Source organism: Cryptotermes secundus, unplaced genomic scaffold (genome assembly GCF_002891405.2).
Source record: "Cryptotermes secundus unplaced genomic scaffold, Csec_1.0 scaffold325, whole genome shotgun sequence".
NCBI classification, from domain to species: domain Eukaryota; kingdom Metazoa; phylum Arthropoda; class Insecta; order Blattodea; family Kalotermitidae; genus Cryptotermes; species Cryptotermes secundus.
The window spans coordinates 706,790-730,385 of NW_019735464.1; the positions used below are offsets into that span (position 1 = coordinate 706,790).

Consider the following 23,596-nt stretch of genomic DNA (forward strand, 5'->3'; position numbering starts at 1 on the left):
TTATCCTCGGGAAAGACTCCCGGTACCCGTTGGATAGGAGGTTGGGTGGGCCTCAGAGCCAGTCTGGACGACATGAGAAGTGAGAATTCTTGACCTAACCGGGACTCGAACTCTTACCCCTCGGTCGCCAGCCTGTAGCCAATCGTTATACCGACTGCGCTATACCGGTCTCGAATTATATTCGAGAGGTGCTCGGTTCGAATCTCGGTTGGGACACAGCCTATCCTGACTGATTATGTTCATGGTTTTTCTGAATCCTTCCAGGAAAATGGTCAGTGGTCAGAGTTCCTGGCAACAGATCCAGAGGTCCCGGGTTCGATTCCCGGTGCTACCAGATTTTCTGAGAAGTAGTGGGTCTGGAACGGGGTCCACTCAGCCTCGTGAGGATAACTGAGGAGCTCTTTCAACGAAATAGCGGCTCCGGTCTAGAAAACCGAGATTAAGGGCCGTGGGGATTCGTTGCCCCTCTATCTGTTAAAGTTGACACTAACTTCGCCGACAAACGGCGGTCGCTTGGCCGGTATAGTTCGCTTGCTGACTACAGGCCATGGAGTAATTTCATTAAGCCACAACCACTTCGTTTCACATCTTTTCGAACTCGTCATTTATCATTGATCCTACCATCCAACGCTATATGTGTAGTCTGGATACTGGAGGCGTCGTTATATATTGCGTAGCTCACTACCCGATACATTTTATTTATTTGATAAAGCCGCGAGAGAAAGCCTTCAGTAACAGTGAGCAGAGACCGACTGACGCTGAGTGGTGTGGGTCTGGCCACGTGGCAATACTTGTTATCACTCAATAAACAGCTATCCGCCTTCTTGCGTGAAAGCCAGAATAGTGTAATTCGCGGTTAACCAAGACATGGAATCTCATGAATTATCGTATCTGTCTACCTACAATCTATGGCTCTACGGTCCTTTTGTTGGACCTTGGCCAGTTTCTTGATTTTTACGCAGTCGATAAGACTCATTGGACGGGAGGATCAGCCCGTCGCAAGGCCGCTACCTACACACAGGAACAGAATAAACGAACACAGACATCCCTGCCTTGAGTGGGATTCGAACCCATGAGCCCAGTGTTCGGGCTGCTGAAGACAGTTCATGCCTTAGACCTCGAGGACACTGTGATAGGCCCTGAATTATCCTGTCCTTCCTAAGAGTACACGTAAACATCTAATGCTTATAATGCATGTAAAATATAATTGGCCAGATTCGGCTGAAAGAGTAGGGAGAAAAATGGCGTATGTATAAATATCGACGATCACAACAGCAGTGCAGTCTTAGGCGCCTAATATTCTCGACTGCTCGAACACTGGGATCATGGGTTCGAGCACACACGGGGCATGGATATATGCATTTCTTTTGTGTTATATTGTCCTGAGTAGTTTCAGAATTTCGTTACAAATGGTGACGGTAAAAGGACGGTGGAGGAGAAGGTTTAAGTTTCTGTTATGGTTGATAGTCCCGCGGTATGTAGATATGACACTTTGTTATGCAAGTAACCGTAGATTTTTCGTATTTAGATAGCACCTTAACGTTTTAATACTCGCGTGTAGCGTTTCCTTATGCAGATATAGTTTGGTGGGTCCATAGGATTATCTTTTTCTTTGTGAACGTGTAACGCTTTGGAACACTGACTTGATCCTTTCACTACGCACGTGTGAATAGTGAAATCGCGTTTTATGTAACTATCTATCCGGCCTACCTCGGGCCCTTTCGTGTTTCCTTTTTCAAAACATTTGATGGTTTTAATTAAATCAGATATGAGCAGTCTATACTGGAAGGTGTAATGTCACTTTCGTTGTGGCCCACTAAAATTTATACTCTGTAATAAAGCGTAAATAATTCGCTTTTATATTTCAGGTACAGCCGGTCACGGTAGCCGAGCGGTCTAAGGCATGTACTGTCTTCGCTCGCTTGGAAACCGGGATCGTGGGTTCGAATCCCACTCAGGGCATGGATGTTAAGTTTGTGTGTGTGCGTTTTTCTGTGTTTGTCTACAGGTAGAGGCCTTGCGACGAGCTGATCACCCGCCCAAGGAGTCCTACCGAATGCGTAAGATCTAGAAAAACCGAAGTGAAACGGAGAAGTTCGTGGAGGCAGGCCTAGGCCCACTGGGGCTGTAGTGCTAAGAGGAAAAAAAGAAAGAGAAATTTCAGTACAATGAGCTGTGATATGTCTGGATATTTCATACGAGATAAAATCATATTCCAAAACTCTGTACGCCATGAATGCATTTGGGAAATCTTGGATTAAATGAGCAACTACCATTAAAACGGATCTTTAAAGAATGGGGATAGACAGTGCGGAATAGATAGAGCAACTATTTATCTGTATCTGTGGCTCTGCGGTCCTTTGTTGGACCTTGGCCGCTTCCTCAGTTTCTTGATCCTTTACACAGTCGGTAGAACTCCTTGGACCTTGTGTTAATGGCTAAGGAAGAAACTGTGCTACAGGGTATGATTGATAGACTAATTGAAATTGGAAGGTGCTATGGCATGGAAATGAATGTGGAGAAAACAAAAGTAATGAAAATTTTGAGACAACCAACCCCAGTAACAATAAAGATAGACCAAAAACAACTGGAGAACGTGAAATGTTTTAAATATTTGGGTAGCTTGTTAACAGATGATGGAAGGTGTACGTGTGAAATTAAATCTAGGATTGCCATGGCAAAAGCTGGATTTAGCAAGAAGAAGAATCTTTTTACCAGCAAACTGGACTTAAATTTGAGAAAGAAACTAGTGAAATGCTACATTTGGAGCATGGCTTTGTATGGGGCTGAAACTTGGACTCTTAGGGCAGTAGATCAGAAACACCTGGAAAGCTTCGAAATGTGGTGTTGGACAAGGATGGAGAAGATCAGTTGGGCCGATTATGTGAGAAATGAAGAAGTGTTATTTAGAGTCAGTGAGCAGAGGAATATCCAACACGAAATAAGAAAACGAAAGGGTAATTGGATTGGTCATATCTTACGCGGTAACTGCCTTGTAAAAGAAGTTATTGAAGGAAAGATAGGGGGCGGGTAGAAGTGACCAGAAGACGAGGAAGAAGACGTAAGAAGATGCTGGATTTTTTAATTTGAAGGAGAAAGCTCTAGATATTCTAATTTGAAGGAGAAAGCTCTAGATCGCATCAAGTGGAGGAACTGTTTTGGAAGAGACTGTGGACCTGTCGTCTTGACAGATTACTGATGAATGAATGAATGGAGAACTCCTTTGACGGGGGCTCAGCCCGTCGCACGGCCGCTGCCTGCACAGAAAACAACACAGGCACAGAATAAACGCACGGAGACATCCATGCTTTGAGCGCGATTGGAACTCGCGATCCCTGCGAGTGAAGATTGATCGCGCCTTAAACTGTGCGACCACTGTCGTCGGCGGATTGGAGTAACTGGCTCAGGACTGATTGTGGCGCTTAATTCCATGGGGCCGTCAGTCGCTCAGTTTCTCAAGAATTTCCCAACATTTTACGGAAACGGAAGGTTCATTGCCGTGTTCATATAAGTCCTCCACTGGTCCCTACCCGCCAGCTCAATCCAGTCCATGCTACCCTATCCTGCTTCTGATCCATTTTTCTTAGCTTAGGTCGTTTATCCAAAAAACCCGCCGAAGTTCAAGGCCCTGTGGAACATTTCGTAACAAAATTACTTTTTTTTTGCAATAAGGAGCTATGAGCCCCACGCCCGATCCCTTGTAGGCTGGCTGCGACTGCTTATTGAATATATATTCCCAGCTGCCTACCGTATCTGGAAGCCGTCTCCTCTATCCGCAACCCGAGGACCCGCCTTGCCGTGGTGACATGGGACCCACTTAATATGGAGGCTCTGTGAATTTACCAACTTAATTGGTTATGCACTTCTCAGGGAAGGCTTCGCATCATGTGTATCGTGAGAATGAATGCACATTTATACTTTTATTTTAATGAAGCACGATGTATTTTAGTATTGCTCAGTATTATGGTTGATGCTTCTGTATTCTTTATGTGGATGTGGAAGAGCAGGACTAGCGGGGCTTGATCCCTTCAATACTTTGAGGTTTAGAGCCGGGATAGCGCAGTCAGTATAGCGATTTGCTACAGGCTGGACGACCAAGGGTTCGGAATTCAAGTCCCTGTAGAGGCAAGAATTTTTACTCCTGTATGTCATCCAGACCGGCTCTTGTGCCCGCCCAGCCTCCTATCCAATGGGCACAGGTGATGCTTTCTCCGGGGGCAAAGCTGCCGGGGCGTGAAGCTGACCACTCATCTCCAACTACAGCCGAGGTCAAGAAAGCGTAGGTCTATACATCCACTCCCCCATACTCCTTCATGACATAGTGCTTAATTAGTTAAGCACAGGGACAACTTTACCTTTAGTTTAGAAGTATATTATAGAAATTGACGCAGGAAAAGTGACACACTGCACCATCAAGTGCATATCATACGTGCATTATATCTGTGGACTAGACATCGTACAATCTGAGAGAAGGAGACCATAAGATAACGTTATTGAATTGCCAAATGTCATGAAATGATGGCGAAAGAGAATTAACACTCTCGAATGTCAAGTGTCTACGTGTAGTCAAGGTGATGAAAGGTGAACCGGATGTGTTATCAGTTCTGTAGTACCGGGATGTTATCGCAATTAAAGCCCTTAGTAGAAATACGTTTCTTATCTCAAGGATTTTAATGCTGGATTACTTTATCGAAGAGTTGACGTTGACCTAATCATGTGGCGATTGTATATTATATATTATATACACGGGAAGTGCCAATTGATGGTATCCCACAATAACAGTCGGCCGTGGCAATTGCATGTTAATAAATCGAATTCAGAGACCTTGAGGACTAAATAAATATGATCTGCTTAGAGAATAACACTGTATGTACAGTCATAGTGACTGAAACAGATGTGCTGTTGTGATGAAGAATATGTAGAAAAATATTTGCGTGCGTAAATGTGAAAGTGCATGCCTTGGGTTCTGCCTTCAAGTACCTCGCTTCGTAGGAAATTGTTATTCTTGATTAGCTAAAGTCAACCAAGTCCTATTGAGACATACCCATCTTTAAAAAGGTACAATTTTACGTAAAATGGATTTTGTATAAAATGATAAACGACAGATTTTAGATTTTATGATAATTCACGAACCACGAACTAAGGATGTGACATTAGGCACGCAGAGAGCTTAAAATCATTTCTACAAACTCCGTAAGAAGTTCCCTTGTTTCGTACTCTGGAAAGGACAATGTAACTGTGATATAGCCCCTTGAGGTCGTGTTATAAAAATAAATTGAACTCCATGGGGGGGGGCACGCTGTAGCGTTGGTTGAGGCATTATGCTACAAGCCGGAAGGCGGGGGTTCCGATGAGGTCATTGGATTTCTCAACTTACCTACTCCTTCCAGCCGCAATATGGCCCTGAGGGTCGACTCAGCCTCTAACAGAAAGGAGTACCAAGAATCTTCCTGGAGGTGAAGGGCGGCGGTCGCATAAGGATGACAAACTCACCGCCATCTGTGAACCGATTGTCTAGAAAATGTAGGAGCCTCGACGTCTCACAACCCTGTGGGCCTTCACAGCCTGTTACATTTTCTTTCATTAACTCAGTAGGACAGAGTCCTTCGGAAGCTAATAATAGCTCAGCTAGTCAAGAAAATTCCCGCATTTTATGGAGCTCGAAGAATTATTATCATGTCCACAGAGGTCGCCACTGATCCATAAACTGAGCCAAATGAATCCAGTCCTCTACCTCCCACCCTATTCCTTTAAGACCCATTTTAGTGTTATCTTCATTTCTGCCCCTAAATTTTCTAAATGATCACTTACGTTCAAGTTTTCCGAACGAAAATTCTATATGCTTTTCTCATCGCTTGAATGCATGCTACATGCGGCGCCAATCTTATAAACCTGAATTTGATCATTATAATAGACCGTGAAAAATACAAACTATGATGCTATAATTTCTTTTAGTGTCGCATGTTGCTTCTTCCGTTTTCGTTCGAAATATTGTCCTCAACACTACGTTCTCAAACCCCACAGTGTATGAAGAGAACGGTCTCCTGGGATATGATACCATGTGGTTTCGTAAATACTTACCAAGACTTCATCCTTATTACCGAACTACACGGCTTCACAACCCAGAAGACTGTAATCTTGATGACCACCGCGGATCTTACTCTCGAGTTACGGTCTTCTCTTAGTGTGACAGAGTTTCATGCCCATACAAAACAACGGGGGAAAATACCGTGGGTTTGTGTCTGTAACGCTTATATTTTCGCATACTGGTAGTACATGGAAATACGAAAGATTCTAAAAGCCGACTCTTATGTTATTGGGTTGCGCACTTTTTATATGTAAAGGCTTTGAAGCTTGTTGCCTTGAAAGATTATTATGGGGCACAATTGCGTGGTTAGTTGTAGCAGAGTAGAGCCTTGGATTTCAATCTCCGTTTGATTCTTTGTTTGTTTAACGATGTCCCTACAACTATATTAGTTTTAATACCGACAAATTGGAGAATAGTGAGAATTAGGATGGATGTATAACGAATCGGCCATAGTCTGTTTTCAATCAAAATCACAGAATTCATCAGAATCTAAGAAAAGCACAGTCTCCATCTGGATAACCGGCTCCGGGTCTGTAATCGAAACTGGCACTTTCGGGACATAGAGCAGTTGTGAAAACACATAACCGCGTATTTTAATGATTTCAGTCAATGAACTCAAATATATATATACGTAGGAAGACAGCTGAACCCGTTTTAGAGGCAATTGTGCTTTCCTTTTCTAATACTAAACAGAAGACTATAAGAGATCAGACTGTGGAGACCTTGGACCTTTATACTACAAATACAATCACCCGAAAGAAACATGGGTATAGCAGAAGGTGCAGCACTGTGATTAATTCTGACAATGTTGTTACGTCTAGGAGGGTACGCATGACGAAATTAACGGGTTCTAGTTCGGATGATTGGATTTATTGCGCTTCAGTTACAGTCTCTCTTAATTGCAATTAATACAGCGCTATCGCTGATTTACACAATTTGCAGCATGTGAAAGGAAGCCATCGTATATTATTTAAGGCGTCATCCCGCCGTTTATATTGTGGCGTATTTGCTCAAAGCAAGAACTGTGGAAGCAGAGAAACAGCCGTTGCTAGGTAATGCCCGTACTGTACCTTACAGGAGATGTCACGGTACGAGATTTGGGGCGTAGCGCTGTTGCCGGGTTACAGTTGAATAAACGCTTTTCCGCGTAAACTAATGTGCGCAACAATAGAAGAGCTACGTTTTCTGTGCAGTCCGTGTAAAGGGGTTATCGAAAGGACAAAGAAGTTCATTTGAGGCAGTTGAGTTCTGGAGTTTGGCAGTTGCAGCAGAATATTGAGTCTACAGAGTTGCAGTTGGCAGAAAATGGAATTAGGCTGTGCAAAGAAGACTTCATAGTGTGCTGCAGTTACAGTGGGACTGTTATCAATCCGTTGCCAGGAATCGGCTGGTGGAGACTGTAGTAGACTGAGGACACTAGAGGGTGTAACTTCGAATTGTGAAATGTGGAAATCAGCGACAGCGCTGTAATTTGCCTGTGGTAACGAGTTGAGTGTATAAGATATCAATAAATCCAGTCATCCAATCCAAAATCCATATATAATCACAACCACCAATACGTGACCATGTGAAGGTATGGATGTAAACCACGGAAACATCAGTCAGTGTAGTCGGTGTTCCATATGAGATCCGGACATGGCTTCTACCGAATACGAGAGAGAAACATTACCTTTTGAATCAGCTTGCTCGGTTCACACTTACTTACTCATTCGTCTGACGTTATGGTAAATGTCTATTTGAATTTATGCTTCATGTAATAAGCAAACATGGAACCAAATTTTGACGCTAGGGCGATTTTAGAGCCTTGTACAATTAAGGCTAATTTGCATCTTGTAACTAAGTGACGCTACCAACATTTTGATCACTTCACAAACTTACCCAAACTTAATTCTTCACTCAGCAGGGGCTACTTAAACGCCATCCTTATGTAACTGTGCATGAATCAGTGCTCTTCATTAGAGTCATTTAGGAACAGTTCGCTTTCGGACTACAGGCCACGGAGTTTGTTGTTTGTTTGCTGCAGGACAGACTAAGGACACGTGTGACACCCTATGAGAGGTCTGAATCTCCTCGACTCTGAAGTACACTACACAGACATTGAGTGTTTCTAAATTCGCTGTCCTGGCCTGTATATACGCGGGTATGTCTTGTACATACAGAATTGTGTTCTGATTTTGTTATTGCCGGTACATAATTTTTGGTGTAAAGTAACAGTAAGTGGTTTAATGTACTGTAATATTATATTCGGCGTGTACTGTCTTCGCTCGCTTGGAAACCGGGATCGTGGGTTCAAATCCCACTCAGGGCATGGATGTTTAGTTTGTGCGTGTGCGTTTTTCTGTGTTTGTGTACACGTAGAGGCCTTGCGACGAGCTGATCACCCGCCCAAGTAGTCCTACCGAATGTGTAAGCTCTAGAAAAACTGAAGTGAACGGAGAAGTTCGTGGAGGTAGGCCTAGGCCCACTGGGATGTAGTGCCAAGGAAAAAAAATGTATTCTAAATAATACGTCTTAAGACAAGTACGTTCAAGGATATATAGCCGCCTTAATTCCTAATTGTTGCCTTCACATATTGTGGAATTGAGAAAACAAGGATAAATATTATGGAGTGTATACCCATTGCTAGGCAGTGACTCGGTAAACATGCCTCTACAATAGAGAGGCTGTATTCTATGTAGTCCGTGCCACGATCGTTGTCTTGCAATGATGCGGTGAACACACCTAAAACAATACGGTGTTTTCTGTGAGGTCGTTGCAAAGTGGTTATAAATAATTCAATTGAGATTAAGGAGATTTGTCATTTTCAGTGCAGTCACGTTCTCTCTTTCTCCCCCTTCTGCCTCGTTTACAGGATGCCCCCCCCCTTGGCACTACAGCCCCAGTGGGCCTAGGCCTACCTCCATGAACTTCTCCGTTCACTTCGGTTGTTCTAGATCTTACACATTCGGTAGGACTCCTTGGGCGGGTGATCAGCTCGTCGCAAGGCCTCTACCTGTACACAAACACAGAAAAACGCACACACACGAACTAAACATCCATGCCCTGAGTGGGATTCGAACCCACGATCCCGGTTTCCAAGCGAGCGAAGACAGTACATGCTTAGACCGCTCGGCTACCGTGACCGGCTGCCTGTTATCCAACTTTCTGTAATAAAGAGGCGATCTAAAGAGAAACATCATTAGTAGTCCATTAAGGAGAAAGGAAACCGACCATCCTTCCTTATTCCATCAGGACCTGAAGGGATTTTAACAATATATTTATTCAGAATTAGAACACATAAATTTCTTATACTGTTTTGGCTTAAAATTAATTTATCAGTCTATCTGAGCGCAAAGTGTTTTACCGACCTTTATCAAGGCTTTCATTAGCCTCAACAGGCCAAGTTCCTGCCTTGAAATAAGCAGCAGCAGTTTCCTTTTAATATCACCGTTCATAATCTACCGTTTTGCTGCTACACCTCTCATTAATGTAAGCTGCATGTCCCACAGTGGGGAATCGGTGTAGACCAGTCAATATAGTGACTAGATCAGTGTTTCTCAACCGCCGGGCCGCGGCCCGGTACCGGGCCCCCCGTCTCATAAGAAAAGAATTGATCGTACCGCGGTCTCACAAAGGTTGAGAACCATTAGACTAGACCATGGGCTGGATGGCCGAAGAATTTTTGGTTCATTTCCCTTTTGAGGCAGATATTTTTCCCTCCACCGCTTCCGTACCTGCTCTGGGGTCCGTTAAAATGAGCACCCGAAGCTCTTTCCCCGGGAGTAAAGCGGCCGGGGGAAGAAGCTGACCATTTACCTCCATCTAATGCCGAGGTTAAGAATGCGTTAGGCCATACCTGCACTGTCCTGCACGTCTTCATTTTTTTTTTCCTTGGCACTTCAGCCCCAGTGGGCCTAGGCCTACCTCCATGAATTTCGTTCACTTCGGTTCTTCTAGATCTTACACATACGGTAGGACTCCTTGGGCGAGTGATCAGCTCGTCGCAAGGCCTCTACCTGTAGACAAACACAGAAAAACGCACACAAACATCCATGCCCTGAGTGGGATTCGAACCCACGATCCAGGCTTCCGAGCGAGCGAAGACAGTGCATGCCTTAGACCGCTCGGCTATCGTGACCGGCTGCACGTCTTCATGACGTGGGTAATTATTTTAGCATAGGACACAAAGTGTCTTTATATGACCAGTTACTGTGTTCTCATATACAGGCCTACTTATGTCTCTAACCCTTGTAACAATGGGAGCCGAAATAGCTCAGTCGGTATAACTACTGGCTCCGGGCTGGATAGCCAAGGGATCTGAGTTCGGTCAGCTTCACATTCCTGTCGCTTTACCCCCGTGGAAAGAGCCCTCGGTACGCATTGGACAGGAAGCTGGATACCTCCATAGTCGGTCTTGGCGTGGTTGATAGGAGAACTCTTTCCCCTGTCGAGATTTCTTGCCGCCTAGCCCGCGACCTCTCGCTATGCCGACTGGATTATTCTGGCTCCCCAAAGGCCAATATTCAACATAATTTTTGTACAGTTAATTAATCCTTGTCACAAATCTGTAAGAGAATAATCTCATACAATTACTCTTACAAGATAACTTGTGGTCTAGTTTCTGGCTACAGATCCAGAGGTCCCGAGTTCGATTCCCTGCTCTACCAGGTTTTCTGAGAAGTGGTGGGTTTGGAATGGGGTCCACTCAGCCTCGTGAGGATAATTGAGAAGCTACTTGAATGGAAAAATAGCGGCTCAGGTCTAGAAACCCGAAATTAACGGCTGTTAAGGATTCGTTGCGCTGACCACGCGACATCCTCTATCCTCTGAAGTTGGCACTAACTTCGCCAACAAGCCGCGGTCGCTCGGTCGGTATAGTTCGCATGCGGAGTAAAGCCACGGAGTTTTTTTTTTCCAAGATATCTTTCAAAAGAGAATCCATAGGTACTTCGGTCTGCAATGAGCCTGCTGTACTAGTTTATAATCCTGGATGAATGTGGACCATTGGTAGAATGATAATAGTTTACAGAGACAATTGAAGTGCGCTTTGTCCATCACAAATCCCTCATGGTTTACCCTGGAATTGAGTCCAGACTTTCGCCGCGTGAAGTCGGCATCTACTCGTATATGGCATGACCTCAAGACACCTAACTGTTAATCTTGATGACAGCTTCAAGGTGATGATATCTTGCATACAACTTGATGCCCCTCAGTTTAGTGTAATCTGAATCGATTGTGTCGGTCATGTTGAATGTATTATTTTCAGTACTTTCGGAGATAATACACGTACATAGCTACTGACGTCCTGTAAATGTAACATTCAAGTGCAAATTTATCATCTACATTTCCACTTAATAACATGAAGATAAGTTTCTTTCTTCTTTCCTCAGCCCCACCAGGAAAGTGCTGATAATACCTTGTAGTACGCCCCCGCTGCTTGTTTCCAAACAATATTCCATTCAGTCTGCCGATCACACTGGCCGCGCGGTCTAAGGTAAGAAACGTCTTCGTCCACTCGAACGCTGGGATCATGGGTTCTAATCCACTCAAGTCATGGATGCCTGTCTTTTTTATTCTGTTTATCTTGTCCTGTGTATTATTTTATTTCTAGTGGGTTGGGGCTAAGTCCCTTGTACTGCGGCCACTTCTGACCTATTGTACCAGCCCCAGATGATAGGTGAGGGTGATTGTGGAGCAATTGGTGGAATGAAGATTGGCAGGGGAAATCGAAGTACTCGGAGAAAACCTGCCCTAGCGCCACTTTGTCCACCACAAATCCCACTTGACCAGACCCGGGATTGAACCCGGGCCGCCGCAGTGGGAAGCCAGCGACTAACCGCTTGAACTATGGCGCGGCCTTTGTCCTGTGTATGTAGCTGCCTTGCGTCGGCTTATCCCCCGTCAAGGAGTCCTGTCTTCTGTCTAAGATTAAGAAACTGAAGTGAAATGAAGCGTTTCACGGATGTCCAATGCTCCAATTAGGAGCAACAGAAACAGATAGATAGGTAGACAGACAGACAGATAGATAGATAGACAGATAGATAGGTAGATAGATAGATAGACAGATAGATAGTGTATGGCGAAGAGTACACATTACGAAATGGGCTTACTGTAAGTCAGCAACATATCTTAAAACTATGTCAAAAGGAAAGTTTATTTTATAGATTAGTCATATACATTTTTTATGATAATAATAACAATCTTGCGAATTTCGCTAGCGTTGCGGCACGCACACAGGGAGCCTGCACAGAACAATACCCCTACGGTGCTGAAAGCAAGAAGTAGCCGCTGCAGCACTGTAGACCTAGAGCAGGTATCCCTGTGAATTTTAAATTTTAAAATTGAAGAAAAAAAATAAATTTAAATTGAAGAATTTAAAAATACAAAAATCAAATTGACGTATGTAAATTAACAAAGATTTTATACATATCCGACAAATATCAGCAAGGGGATTCTGATATATCGGGACCTATTAACAACGGAGAAATGAACAATTAAGAAAGCTGGTGTTTTTAAATTTTAAACTACTTGCAGTGTAACAGCTACGTGAGAGAAATACACATGATGATGCCCATTTACGGCCGAAACATGTAGTGTAGAAGAAAAGAAGACAAAAGAACTACAATAAATTGTTGCACTTAGGACGGAGTTTGTGTCATACATTTCGTAGTTATGTTAGTCTGATAATCTATGCAACCCGGAAGTAAGGTTGAATGTTACGAGGGACAAAAGTTAAAAAGAAAGTTGTATTTTGAAGTAGAATTCACTGCTTGGAGTCAGTGAAGCAGGAGAGAGATGGGTGTGGTAAACATTTTTCTTCCTATCCCATGGTCAGCGTACAGCAGCTACATAAGACATTGGAAAGTTTTGTTTTTTTGGGATATAACGCCGTGCAGTCCAGTGAATGTCAACCGGTGTTTTGGGGGAACATATCGCCTCCATCTTCAGGGTCGAAGTGTTAAGCAAGCAAGAGATCAGTATGAAGCAGGCAGTACTAATTCCTTCGGGCTGAAACGAGGATTGTAATAGCTACGTTTACTACGTATTTACATCTGAATATTTTAAAACAATATGATAAATTTCTAAATATCTAAATTCATGGTAGGACTGCCTCTATGGTGTAGTGGTCAGAGTTCCTGGCTACAGATCCAGAGATCCCGGGTTCGATTCCCGGTGCTACCAGATTTTCTAGGAAGTAGTGGGTTTGAAACGGGGTCCACTCAGCCTCGTGAGGATAATTGAGGAGCTATTTCAAGGAAATAGCGGCTCCGGTCTAGAAAACCAAGATTAACGGCCGTGGGGATTCGTTGTGCTGACCACGCGACGCCCTCTATCCGCTAAAGTTGGCACTAACTTCGCCGACAAGCCGTAGTGTCTCGAAGGTATAGTTCACTTGCGGACTACAGACCACGGAGTTTGTTCTTTTGTTTTTGCTTATATTCATGGAAGGATATTGGATCTAGGATAGTATAGCCGATATATTGACGGGCTACGGGCTAGGCGGCCGAGAAATCGGGAATCGATTCCCGGAAGAGCAAGAATTTCTCTTTTCTCCACAGTGTCGAGATTGAGAACACATGGAACTGTACCTATACTTCCCTGTACGTCTTCATGACATGCTGCTTAGTTAATTAAGCACAGGAGAAGCTTTACAGCCATTTCATTTCACTGATTTGGGCCTAGCTGATCAGAGATGAACAAAAACCTACCCCTGGATCTGATACGGTTCAGCAGCGCTTTCAGACCGGTCCGCGTCAACATTATTAACATCGCAACAAAACATGCCCGAATTACGTGTTTTCTGTGTATATTTTAATTAGTTGTTAGGCTGAAATAATGTTAAGGAAAATAACACTTGACATTACAATTTGTTTTGTTGAGTTCATATGTTTTAACTCATATTAATGACGTACCATTATTTTCTTCTACATACAAATCGAAGATAAGAATGGAACAGTTCTTGTAACTCTGCATGGATGAAGGTATATGACCCGTAAAGCTTACCTAAGCTGTTTATATCGTCCGCCAGCCTATTTTTTTATTGCTGGTGGGGTGGAACTAAGTCCCTTGCACTGCGGCCACTTCTGAACTATTGTACCAGCCCTAGATCATAGATGAGGGTGATTATGGAGCAATTGGTGGAATGAAGATTGGCAGGGGAAACCGAAGTACTCGGAGAAAACCTGCCCAACGCCACTTTGTCCACAACAAATCTCCCTTAATCAGACCCGGGATCGAACCCGGGCCGCCACGGTGGGAATCCAGCGTCTAACCACTTGAGCTATGGCGCGGCCTTAGTCCGCCAGCCTTAATAATTGTCCGCCCCTGGTCGAGAGGTAACTCTATAGACTTATAATTAAGGGACACTCTGTTTGAACCTCAGCCGAGTTACCTGCCAGGTAACTATATTGTTATTCAGTTGTTTTCCCAGATATTCCAGTGATAGGACCTTCAAACGGACACAGCTGCCTCCTTCCAGACCCTTACCCTTCTGATCATTTTTCCATCTCGTTTGATTTCCCCAAGGGTAAAGCGGCCAGGGTGTAAAGCTGATCACCCACCTCCGTATAGTGCTGAGGTCAAGAAAAGTGGAGCTGTACCTCCACTCTCCCATACATCATCATGGCATGGTGGTTATTTATTTAAGCAAAGGAACAAATTTACTTTACCTTACCTTGCCATATGATGCTATAAAGTCTGTGAAGTACAAATAACGTCCTAAAATTATCTAAGATTCGATCAGTAATGATCGCTATATTAACGCTCTATAAGGAGGCGGGATAATGTCGGTATACCGACTGGATGCGGGCTGGACGACCTAGGGGTCGGAGTTCAAGTCCTGGTGGGGTCAAGAATTTTCTCTTCTCTACGTCATCCAGACCGTATCTGGTGTGCACCCAGCCTCCTACGAGTATTCAATGGGTACGGTGGCTCATTCTCTGGAGGTAAAGCGGCCGGGGCGTGAAGCTGACCACTCACCTCCAGCTAGTGGCGAGGTCAATAAAATATGGATCTATACATCGACTCCCCCATACGTCTTCATGGCATAGTGCTTAATTAGTTAAGCACAGGGACAACTTTTTTTTTCCTTGGCACTACAGCCCCAGTGGGCCTAGGCCTGCCTCCATGAACTTCTCCGTTCACTTCGGTTTTTCTAGATCTTACACATTCGGTAGGACTCCTTGGGCGGGTGATCAGCTCGTCGCAAGGTCTCTCTACCTGTACACAAACACAGAATAACGCACACACACAAACTAAACATCCATGCCCTGAGTGGGATTCGAACCCACGATCCCGGTTTCCAAGCGAGCGAAGACAGTGCAAGCCTTAGACCGCTCGGCTACCGTGACCGGCACAAGGGACAACTTTACCTTACCTTTTTAACGCCATATAAATAATGGAAAATAGTTCTTAAATGAATGAAGTTACGCTACAACGCAATTAAATTGGTCTAAATAATTGAAGTCTAAATTGAAGTTCCTATAGTCCATTCGCTGAGACGAGACAGGTAGCGTAAACAAAGCAAGCCCCGAGTCGCCACAGCCGACAGCAAGGAGTGGACAAAGCGCGCAGTTACTCAGTGTACTCACTGCATTCGGACGCACGTTAGCCTGCATTCAGACTGAAGAGTGAACTTTGGACGCCCCTGCAACGATACACGCATCACGTAATCGCTGCATGATTTCATTCAAAGAGCGAAGGAGATAGCGCGTGCATTTGTTTATGAGGACTCTCTCGTCTCCGCGAATGGACTGTAATTAAAGTCGGCAATGGAACTGTCAGCGTTAAAACAGTGTGACGTATCACAACATGAAGGCGTATGGGGGAACTGATGTATAGATCCACATGTTCATGGCCTCGACACTAATTGAAGCTGAGTGGTCAGCTTCACATCCCGGCCGCTTTACCCCCGGTACCCATTGGATAGGAGGTTGGTTGGGCCCCAGAGCCGGTCTGGACGACGTGGAGAAGAGAAAATTCTTGACCCTACCGGGACTCGAACTCCAATCGTCCAGCCCGTAGCCTGTCGCTATACCTACTGAACTATCCCTGCTCCCCCCGTATCTTCATGGTTAATGTTTATGTAGTGTGCCTGTATCCACTGCTGTTGGAATTCGTTACGGTTATGAATTCCCGTTATAATCTCCAGTTACTTCAACTAGCTGACCTTGACAATTCTGTATCGTCAAAGGTCTCTGTTTATAGCATACTTCCGTGCTGCATTGCTTGCTCTCACTTTCGAAAGTACGGAATTAGTAACAGCTTGTGTGGAGGAGGAGACTGTACCATTCGTGTGCTCTGGATGGACAGTCTAGGAGAAGATAACGGAGAAACGTTCTTCCAGCTGCATGCGTAACATTGTAGAAAAAATACAGGGCTTATTTCAGTGGAACATAATCTGATATAATTTAAAGTGAATTTTATGTCCGTCATTAAGGAACTTACATTAACGTAATAATAATAACAGTAAGAACAGCAGGTCTCCTTCCTCTTGGGCGATGACTTGTAATGTGGCCTTGTCGATCACCGGTATCAATTGTGATTGAAATCCTTCGAGTATTTTTGAAGGTGAAATGTATGGGCGGGTAGTGGTTCTGGAACGGGGTCCACTCAGCCTCGTGAGGATAATTGAGGAGCTATTTCAAGGAAATAGCAGCTCTTGTCTAGAAAACCGAAATTAACGGCCGTGGGGATCCGTTGCGCTGACCACGCGACACCTTCTATATGCTAAAGTTGGCACTAACTTCACCGACAAGCGGATGTCACTCCGTCGGTATAGTTCGCTTGTGGACTAAAACCACGGAGTTTGTTTTTGTTTGAAATTTTTTATTATGCGTTCATTATATGCATGTATGCAAAGGCGATATAAAACGGACTGAATTTATCAGAAATCCTTTTCGGGCGGGGAAATAATTGAAAACAAATTTTAACTCTGCGTATTTGTCTATTGTAATTATACGACTCACAGTTGGCAAGAAGTGTAACACACGTGTATCTTAACTGTAAGGTCATTAGAATGTAGTTGCTAGGCTTATGGCTGTGTTAACAGGAACGTTTATAGTCGGTGTGTATGGGGGGATTTGTCGTTTAAACATTTCCTTTCCTTGCTCCGTTCAGCCGAAAATATAGGGCCGTTGTCAGATTATGGAAATACAGCAATCTCGCACAACCCGAAGGGACATACACGTTGGCAGGACCAGCTGCTCTGGAATAAGGATGTTAGGGGAACCACGGGCTATGTTGCCTGTTCCTTCCTTAAAAAAGTACTAACGTGTGTGCAAATAATAAACTAAAAAGTGTGGAATGGAGTTATGGAACGAAGTGGAAATATTGACGCTAGAAAATTGGTTTTGGGTGCCACGTTCCCAGCAAATGTGACCACATAGTGCGGAAGTCGTTGAATATTCTGTGCTTGCACGAATTAAACGCCATGTATATAAGAGTGAATATCGCTGTTGGCGAAGGATTTCTGTAAAAGAAAAGACAAACTTTGCACACAGCACTGCACAGGACATACGTGTGTGTCTTGGCAAGGCCCGCCACGTAACCGGTCTGATAACAGAATGAAATGCAACAAAAGTCTGCTTCATAATGTTCTTCATCGCAAATATTAATTTCAATTTCTAACATTTATAGATTAAAATTTGCAGACATCCAAATTTTTGTGAACTGACTGCAACCAAAGTGTTTTGCTTGTATGCATTAGGCATATCTGTATGTGATTAGTACCGATCACAGTGGCCGCACACCCGTCATGACTCAGACCGATGTGCCGCTGTTTTTATAATAATCGTTCCTTTCTTGACTGTTACATGTCTTGACGCATGCCGGTGTGCGGCCTACCTAAGACATGAACTGTCTTCGGTCGCTGGAACGCTAGGATCGTGGGTTCGAATCCTACTCAAGGCATGGATGTCTATGTTTATTCTGTGTGTAGGTAGCGGCCTTGCGACAGGCTGATCCCCCGTCCAAGGAGTCCTACCGACTCTAGGTAAGATTAAGAAACTGAAAAAGCCGCCAAGGTCGAACAAAGGACAGTAGAGCCGTAGATAAATAGATATGTGATTAGTCTAAGTATGGTGGGAAATTTTTAATTTTGCCGTTGGATTTTTAAGGGCATTCCACTAGTTACTCTTAAAAGTAATGGCGATAGTGATTATTCCTAATTAAAAGGTAAAGAGTATTTCTCTTGAACAGCATTCTTTTTATAAATTCCATTACTTCTTCGGTAAATCTAAAATTAGTTCAAATTAGAAGCCTTTCAGACGTCAGTAATAACCGGTGTAATATATTGCCGTCTTGAAGAATTAATGCAAATACCGAGTAACTGCCAACGTCCCTCTAGGTTGGCATTTTGAACGTGCCTAAGCTTCAGGACTTACCTCGTATCAATAAACCCGGCAGTCTTTCTTAAATACTTAGATTTGACACAGGAAGAACCGATAATGTGAGTATTTAAAGTATTCAACACGACACAATCATTTCAGAAACATGAAGATCAAAAATCAGTTGCAATAAGGAACTAAATCGCCTTCAGACAAATATAATATTTTTATTAAAAATTCAAGTACGACACGTCATACTGTTGCGGCGTATGGTCAGAAGAAGGCCTGAGTAAGCCCATTGAGAACGTATTCATACAATATACTCTACGTCTTGATAGTTCATTATGAATTTGTACCATTAATTTTTGTTATGAGTGTACTAGACAATAAATAAGAGCCTGACATGATCTCTAGAGAGTGAAGTCGGTCAGAAAAATAAGAAAAGTATGCACCAGTTTACCTTGAGTTTTACTCTGAGCAGTCAGTAGCGGTTTCCGACATCGATACAGGCAATAGCAGTCTAAGATGGGCGTATGGATTTCTATTATTTCAATTCCATGTTTAGTTCCACTTGACAAGGCCTCATGTTTATAAAAAGCTTTGCAGATATCCATAATCTTAGTTGTAATATGAAGAGTGAAAAAAAAAGGTTGCAACCTTTAAGGGATATGGAACTATTCTTTTTAATTGCTATTGAGGTCCTTGTCCTAAGTCCCTTGTACTGGGGCCACTTCTGACCTATTTTACCAGCCCCAGATGATAGATGAGGGTGATTGTGGAGCAATTTGGCAGGGGAAACCGAAGTACTTGGAGAAAACCTGCCCCAGCGCCACTTTGTCCACCACAAATCCCACTTGTCCAGGCCCGGGATCGAACCCGGGCCGCCACGGTGGGAAGGCGACTAACCTCTTGAGCTATGGCGCGGCCCTATGTGGTATGGAACTAACTTAAATGAGGAAAGACGTCCCAATGAACATATATCCGGAAACCAGTGCCTGCTGAGATGCTGGCAGTGTTCCTGTGATCTCTAAAGCACATGCATGTCAACATAACTTTCAGCTCTTCATCATACAGAGGTGCTCCTCTGTCGAAAATTTCTGGTTTCACTCGAACCTCCTGGCATACATACTCTGCTCCTTGCTGTAATGCCTCTAAGTCGTTTGTCGGCACTGAATTCACCCGAATCTTTAGGTGTCCCCACAACCAAAAGTCCAGAGGATTAAGGTCAGGCGATCGTGCATGTCACTTGACCAGGCCTTCATGTCCTATCCGTTGCACACCGAAAGTTTGATTCAGGTGCTGCCTGACAATGCGGAGGAAATGTGTTGGTGCCTCATCATGCATGAACCACATGAGTTGCCGTTGATGAAGAGGCACATGTTCCAGAAGTACTAGTGAATCATTTACCGAAAAACGACGGTACTCTTCTCGTGTTAGTCTGTTAGGTAAACAAATGGTCATACGAAGTGTTCACCTAAGATGCCGACCCAGACATGGACTGTCCATGTCTCAGCAGGCACTGGTTTCTGGACATGTGTTGTCTGGGACGTTTTTGCTCATTTAAGTGAGTACTGTACACCCCTAAAATCTCTAACCATTTTTAACACTCTGTATGTAGATAATAATTATTTTATAACCTGATTTTTACAACGTCGTGCTTTCTTATCAATGAACGTAGTAGTACGAAATGTTCAGACCTTGGGAAAATAGGTTCTTAAACTAAATTTCAACTCTACATCCTGGAAGATCACGATCTTCATGCACACTAACAGCTAAATGTAGCAGACTTTTGGTCAGAGTTGCTGTAGCAATGCATTCAATATCTGACCGATAACAATATTTAGTTCCTTGAATAGATGCAGATTTCCCTGACACACTTCTTCAAGCAAACACCCCCACCCCTTTACAAAATATGCACAAGGGTTAGATCTGGCATAATTGCTGGTCGCCATAATTATTTCTAAAAGAACAATGCCAGTTCGACAAGGCTCTCTCTTCTACGGCATTAGTCCTATGACGTCTGGCGCCGTCTATTTGATATCGGGGGATATTCGCTGCAAGCCGTATCCGTACAGGAGAGGGACGAATTCACTACCTAGCAGCTGAGGTAAACGTTAAAAGTGGTCGTACTGTCGATGAACAGGACCGAATATGCCGAACTTGGTAATTGAAGCCACGCTGTAGCTATCTGTAGGTGCGGTAGGTTAGCAGCAATATGGGATTTCTTAAAGGTTACCATTATGCATATGAAATGAGCCTCGTCTGAGAACCACGGAGCATTCGAAACGTCTGGGCTTTCTTTATCTAGCGCCCCGAACTCCTCAAAAAGGGTAACCTCGCTTTATTCCGTCATCTAATAACGGCTAACGGAAATTCATTTTATATGGAAGTAAGAACAAATCCTTACAACACTTACATTTATTTATATCGCTGTTTGACAAACATCTGTTTGAATGTCTTTTTCTGAACTTATTGTTCATGACCCTGTTGCTGTTGGCTGTTAGTGACGTTCTTTTTTATGCGAAATGATATGTCGCTTTGCATGTTTATAACACTCATTTAATGTTTGTTCAGACTTCAACAAGCTGATGAATGCTGTCTCCGGTTGGTGTACATGAACGGAATATTATGTCTAGCATATTTCCTAACCACAGCAACACAACCACCGCCAGGAGATCAAAATTAACTCTGCTTCTCCTTTCTACTATAATTGTGCCCACTTTCATGTACAATATTAATATGACATTGACAAAACCTTATCTGAGTACTGAAGTGTACTATGTTCATCAACGCCAATTTTCAGGAAACTAAGTTTAAAGTTAGGGAATAGACTGCAGCTAAAAGTGATTTAGAACAAAACGCATTCTGAAATCTCACACATCTGAGGCCACGCCATAGCTCAAGCGGTTAGTCGCTGACTTCCCACCGCGGCGGCCCGGGTTCGATCCCGGGTCTGGTCAAGTGAGATTTGTGGTGGACAAAGTGGCGCTGGGGCGGGTTTTCCCCGAGTACTTCGGTTTCCCCTGCCAATCTTCATTCCACCAAATTCCCCATCATAATCACGCGGGGCAGGGTACAATAGACCAATCAGTGGCCACCGTGCCGAGTGGACTCCACCCCACACTAATCGAATTAAAAAAAAAGGCAAATCTGTGAATGTACATGTGTGGAGATGGAGTAGCACAATACAGAGAATCAGAGAGGGAAGTGGATTATCACATTTTCGGGGAAAATGCCAGTATTCAGGCGATTAAATTCGGCAATAAAGAACGGCACTATCTTTCTTCCCTGAAAAATAGACATTTACTGCTTCCTCTTTTCTATGTTTTACCTGAATATTGAGACAACAAATCTTAGAAATGCTATACTTCGAAAGCACTAGCAATGAATAATGTCCAAAGAAAATAACTCTAACAATTGTACAACACCATTATCAACATATTTTAGAGCAGTATATCGAATTTATAGATGTGCCTAAGATTTACTTCCACACAAATCTTCAGATACCTATCTCCACGTACAGTAAACCAAAGATGGTCAACATGCAAGAGTCACTTAATGCCCCAAATTTAATCTGCGCTACCCAGCTCTAATGATTCATATTTTGTAATCTTATCAAAAGTTAAAAATAGCTTTTCCATGGTTTTCAAGTTGTATATTGCATTACAAAACCCAATTTCCATAATAAAAATTGCATTATCTTCATATATTCATATTTTCTGCCACATAAAATCTTGTAATTCTGTTCTGGCACAAAAATAGTGGCTCTAGTTCTCACAGTTGCAATGCTGGGACTGTTGATGGTATGAAACTGAAAGATGTGAAGGTGAGGTAGTACTGCCCTGTTTACCTAATTAACATAAAAGTGCACTAATTTCATGTTACAGGAATCTTTGCATACCTGAACTACCTTACCCCAAAGACCCGACGTGAGATTTTGGAGCTTCTCGTCAATGGGCTGAAGAGACTTGAATATCGTGGTTATGATTCTGCAGGAGTGGCGTTGGATGCTGCTGATGGAAAGGACATTTCTATTGTGAAGAAGAAGGGAAAAGTGAAGGTTTTGGAAGACGAGATTAATTCAAGTAAGTTCAAAACGTCCCCACTTTGATAAATTACAAAACAAATCCAACCATAATAATGATAATTTAAAATAAATTTTCTTTTATAGAATTAATGTGTATATTTCAAACATCATACCGCATTTTTTTGTGAATTTTTAAAGGCTAGATGTCAGAATCATGAGAACGGTAACAGCTGCTGCTTCTTTGCAGATATCTCACTTCTTGAGATAAACATAATTGTAAGAATCCATGTTTACAGCATTTTCTACTCCTAGTTAGCATTGTATCAAAATTCTGAAAACTTATTCGTCATACAGAAAACATATTTATTTTCCTTTCTTCCGTGGCCTTTATCCACAAGAGAACTATACCGACTGAGCGACCGCCGTTTGTCCGCGAAGTTAATGCCAACTTTTGCGAATAGAGGGTGTCACGTGGTCAGTGCAACGGATCCCCACGGCCGTTAATCTCGTTTTCTGGACCGGAAGAAAACATATTTATGATATAAACTATATACCGTATTAAATCCTTCCATTGCAATATTTTTTATGGCTACCTGCCAGTATGAGAGAAGAACTTATAAGAAAATATCTACGGCCAGGGACAGAAAAATGTGGTCATGTCTGTTTCTGTATTTCTTTACTTGTGAGACTTACAGGAAATTCCGAAGCCCTCTTCATAAATGTGACTTTTTTGTCTCCCACCATAGATACAGATTGAAAGTTGCTGAGGATAAATTTTTGAGACCCTATTTATGAGTGCAGTTTTTTTAAAGATAATTATCTAATAGAATGTTTGAGTGGATGGTAACACATTACAGAGCTATTGCTGTTATAATTTCTATTTAAATATCATTTGAAAATTATATATATGTACAGGGTGGGGCGCAGAAACTTCATTTTTGTGAAGACGCATTGTGAAGGGAGGGGAGGTCGCAGAAAAGTGGGGATAGGCTCGGCGAACGCAGCAGTCGCGGAAGTTTCTATAGTAGGAAACATGAGGCGGGCGAGTGAGCAGCGTGCGTTCCGTACTCACTTCGGAATTAAGTCCAGAGGTCCGGTTCCCAATCGGAAATCAATTGTTTTGTGGGTAGATAACTTTAGGACAACCGGGAGTGTGGCGAAAAAATCATCAGGACG

The 23,596-nt window shown here is 43.2% G+C and overlaps 1 protein-coding gene across 4 annotated transcripts in view; it reads left to right on the plus strand.

The window, feature by feature from the left end:
- Window positions 1–23,596, plus strand: part of LOC111869315 (glutamine--fructose-6-phosphate aminotransferase [isomerizing] 2) — a 66,609-nt gene that overhangs the window by 11,262 nt on the left and 31,751 nt on the right. For all 4 annotated transcript variants that reach the window (XM_023860735.2, XM_023860736.2, XM_023860737.2 and 1 more), the window contains exon 2: window positions 22,281–22,478. In XM_023860735.2, coding sequence (XP_023716503.1) covers window positions 22,281–22,478 — 198 coding nt within the window. The remainder of the gene's footprint in view (window positions 1–22,280; window positions 22,479–23,596) is intronic.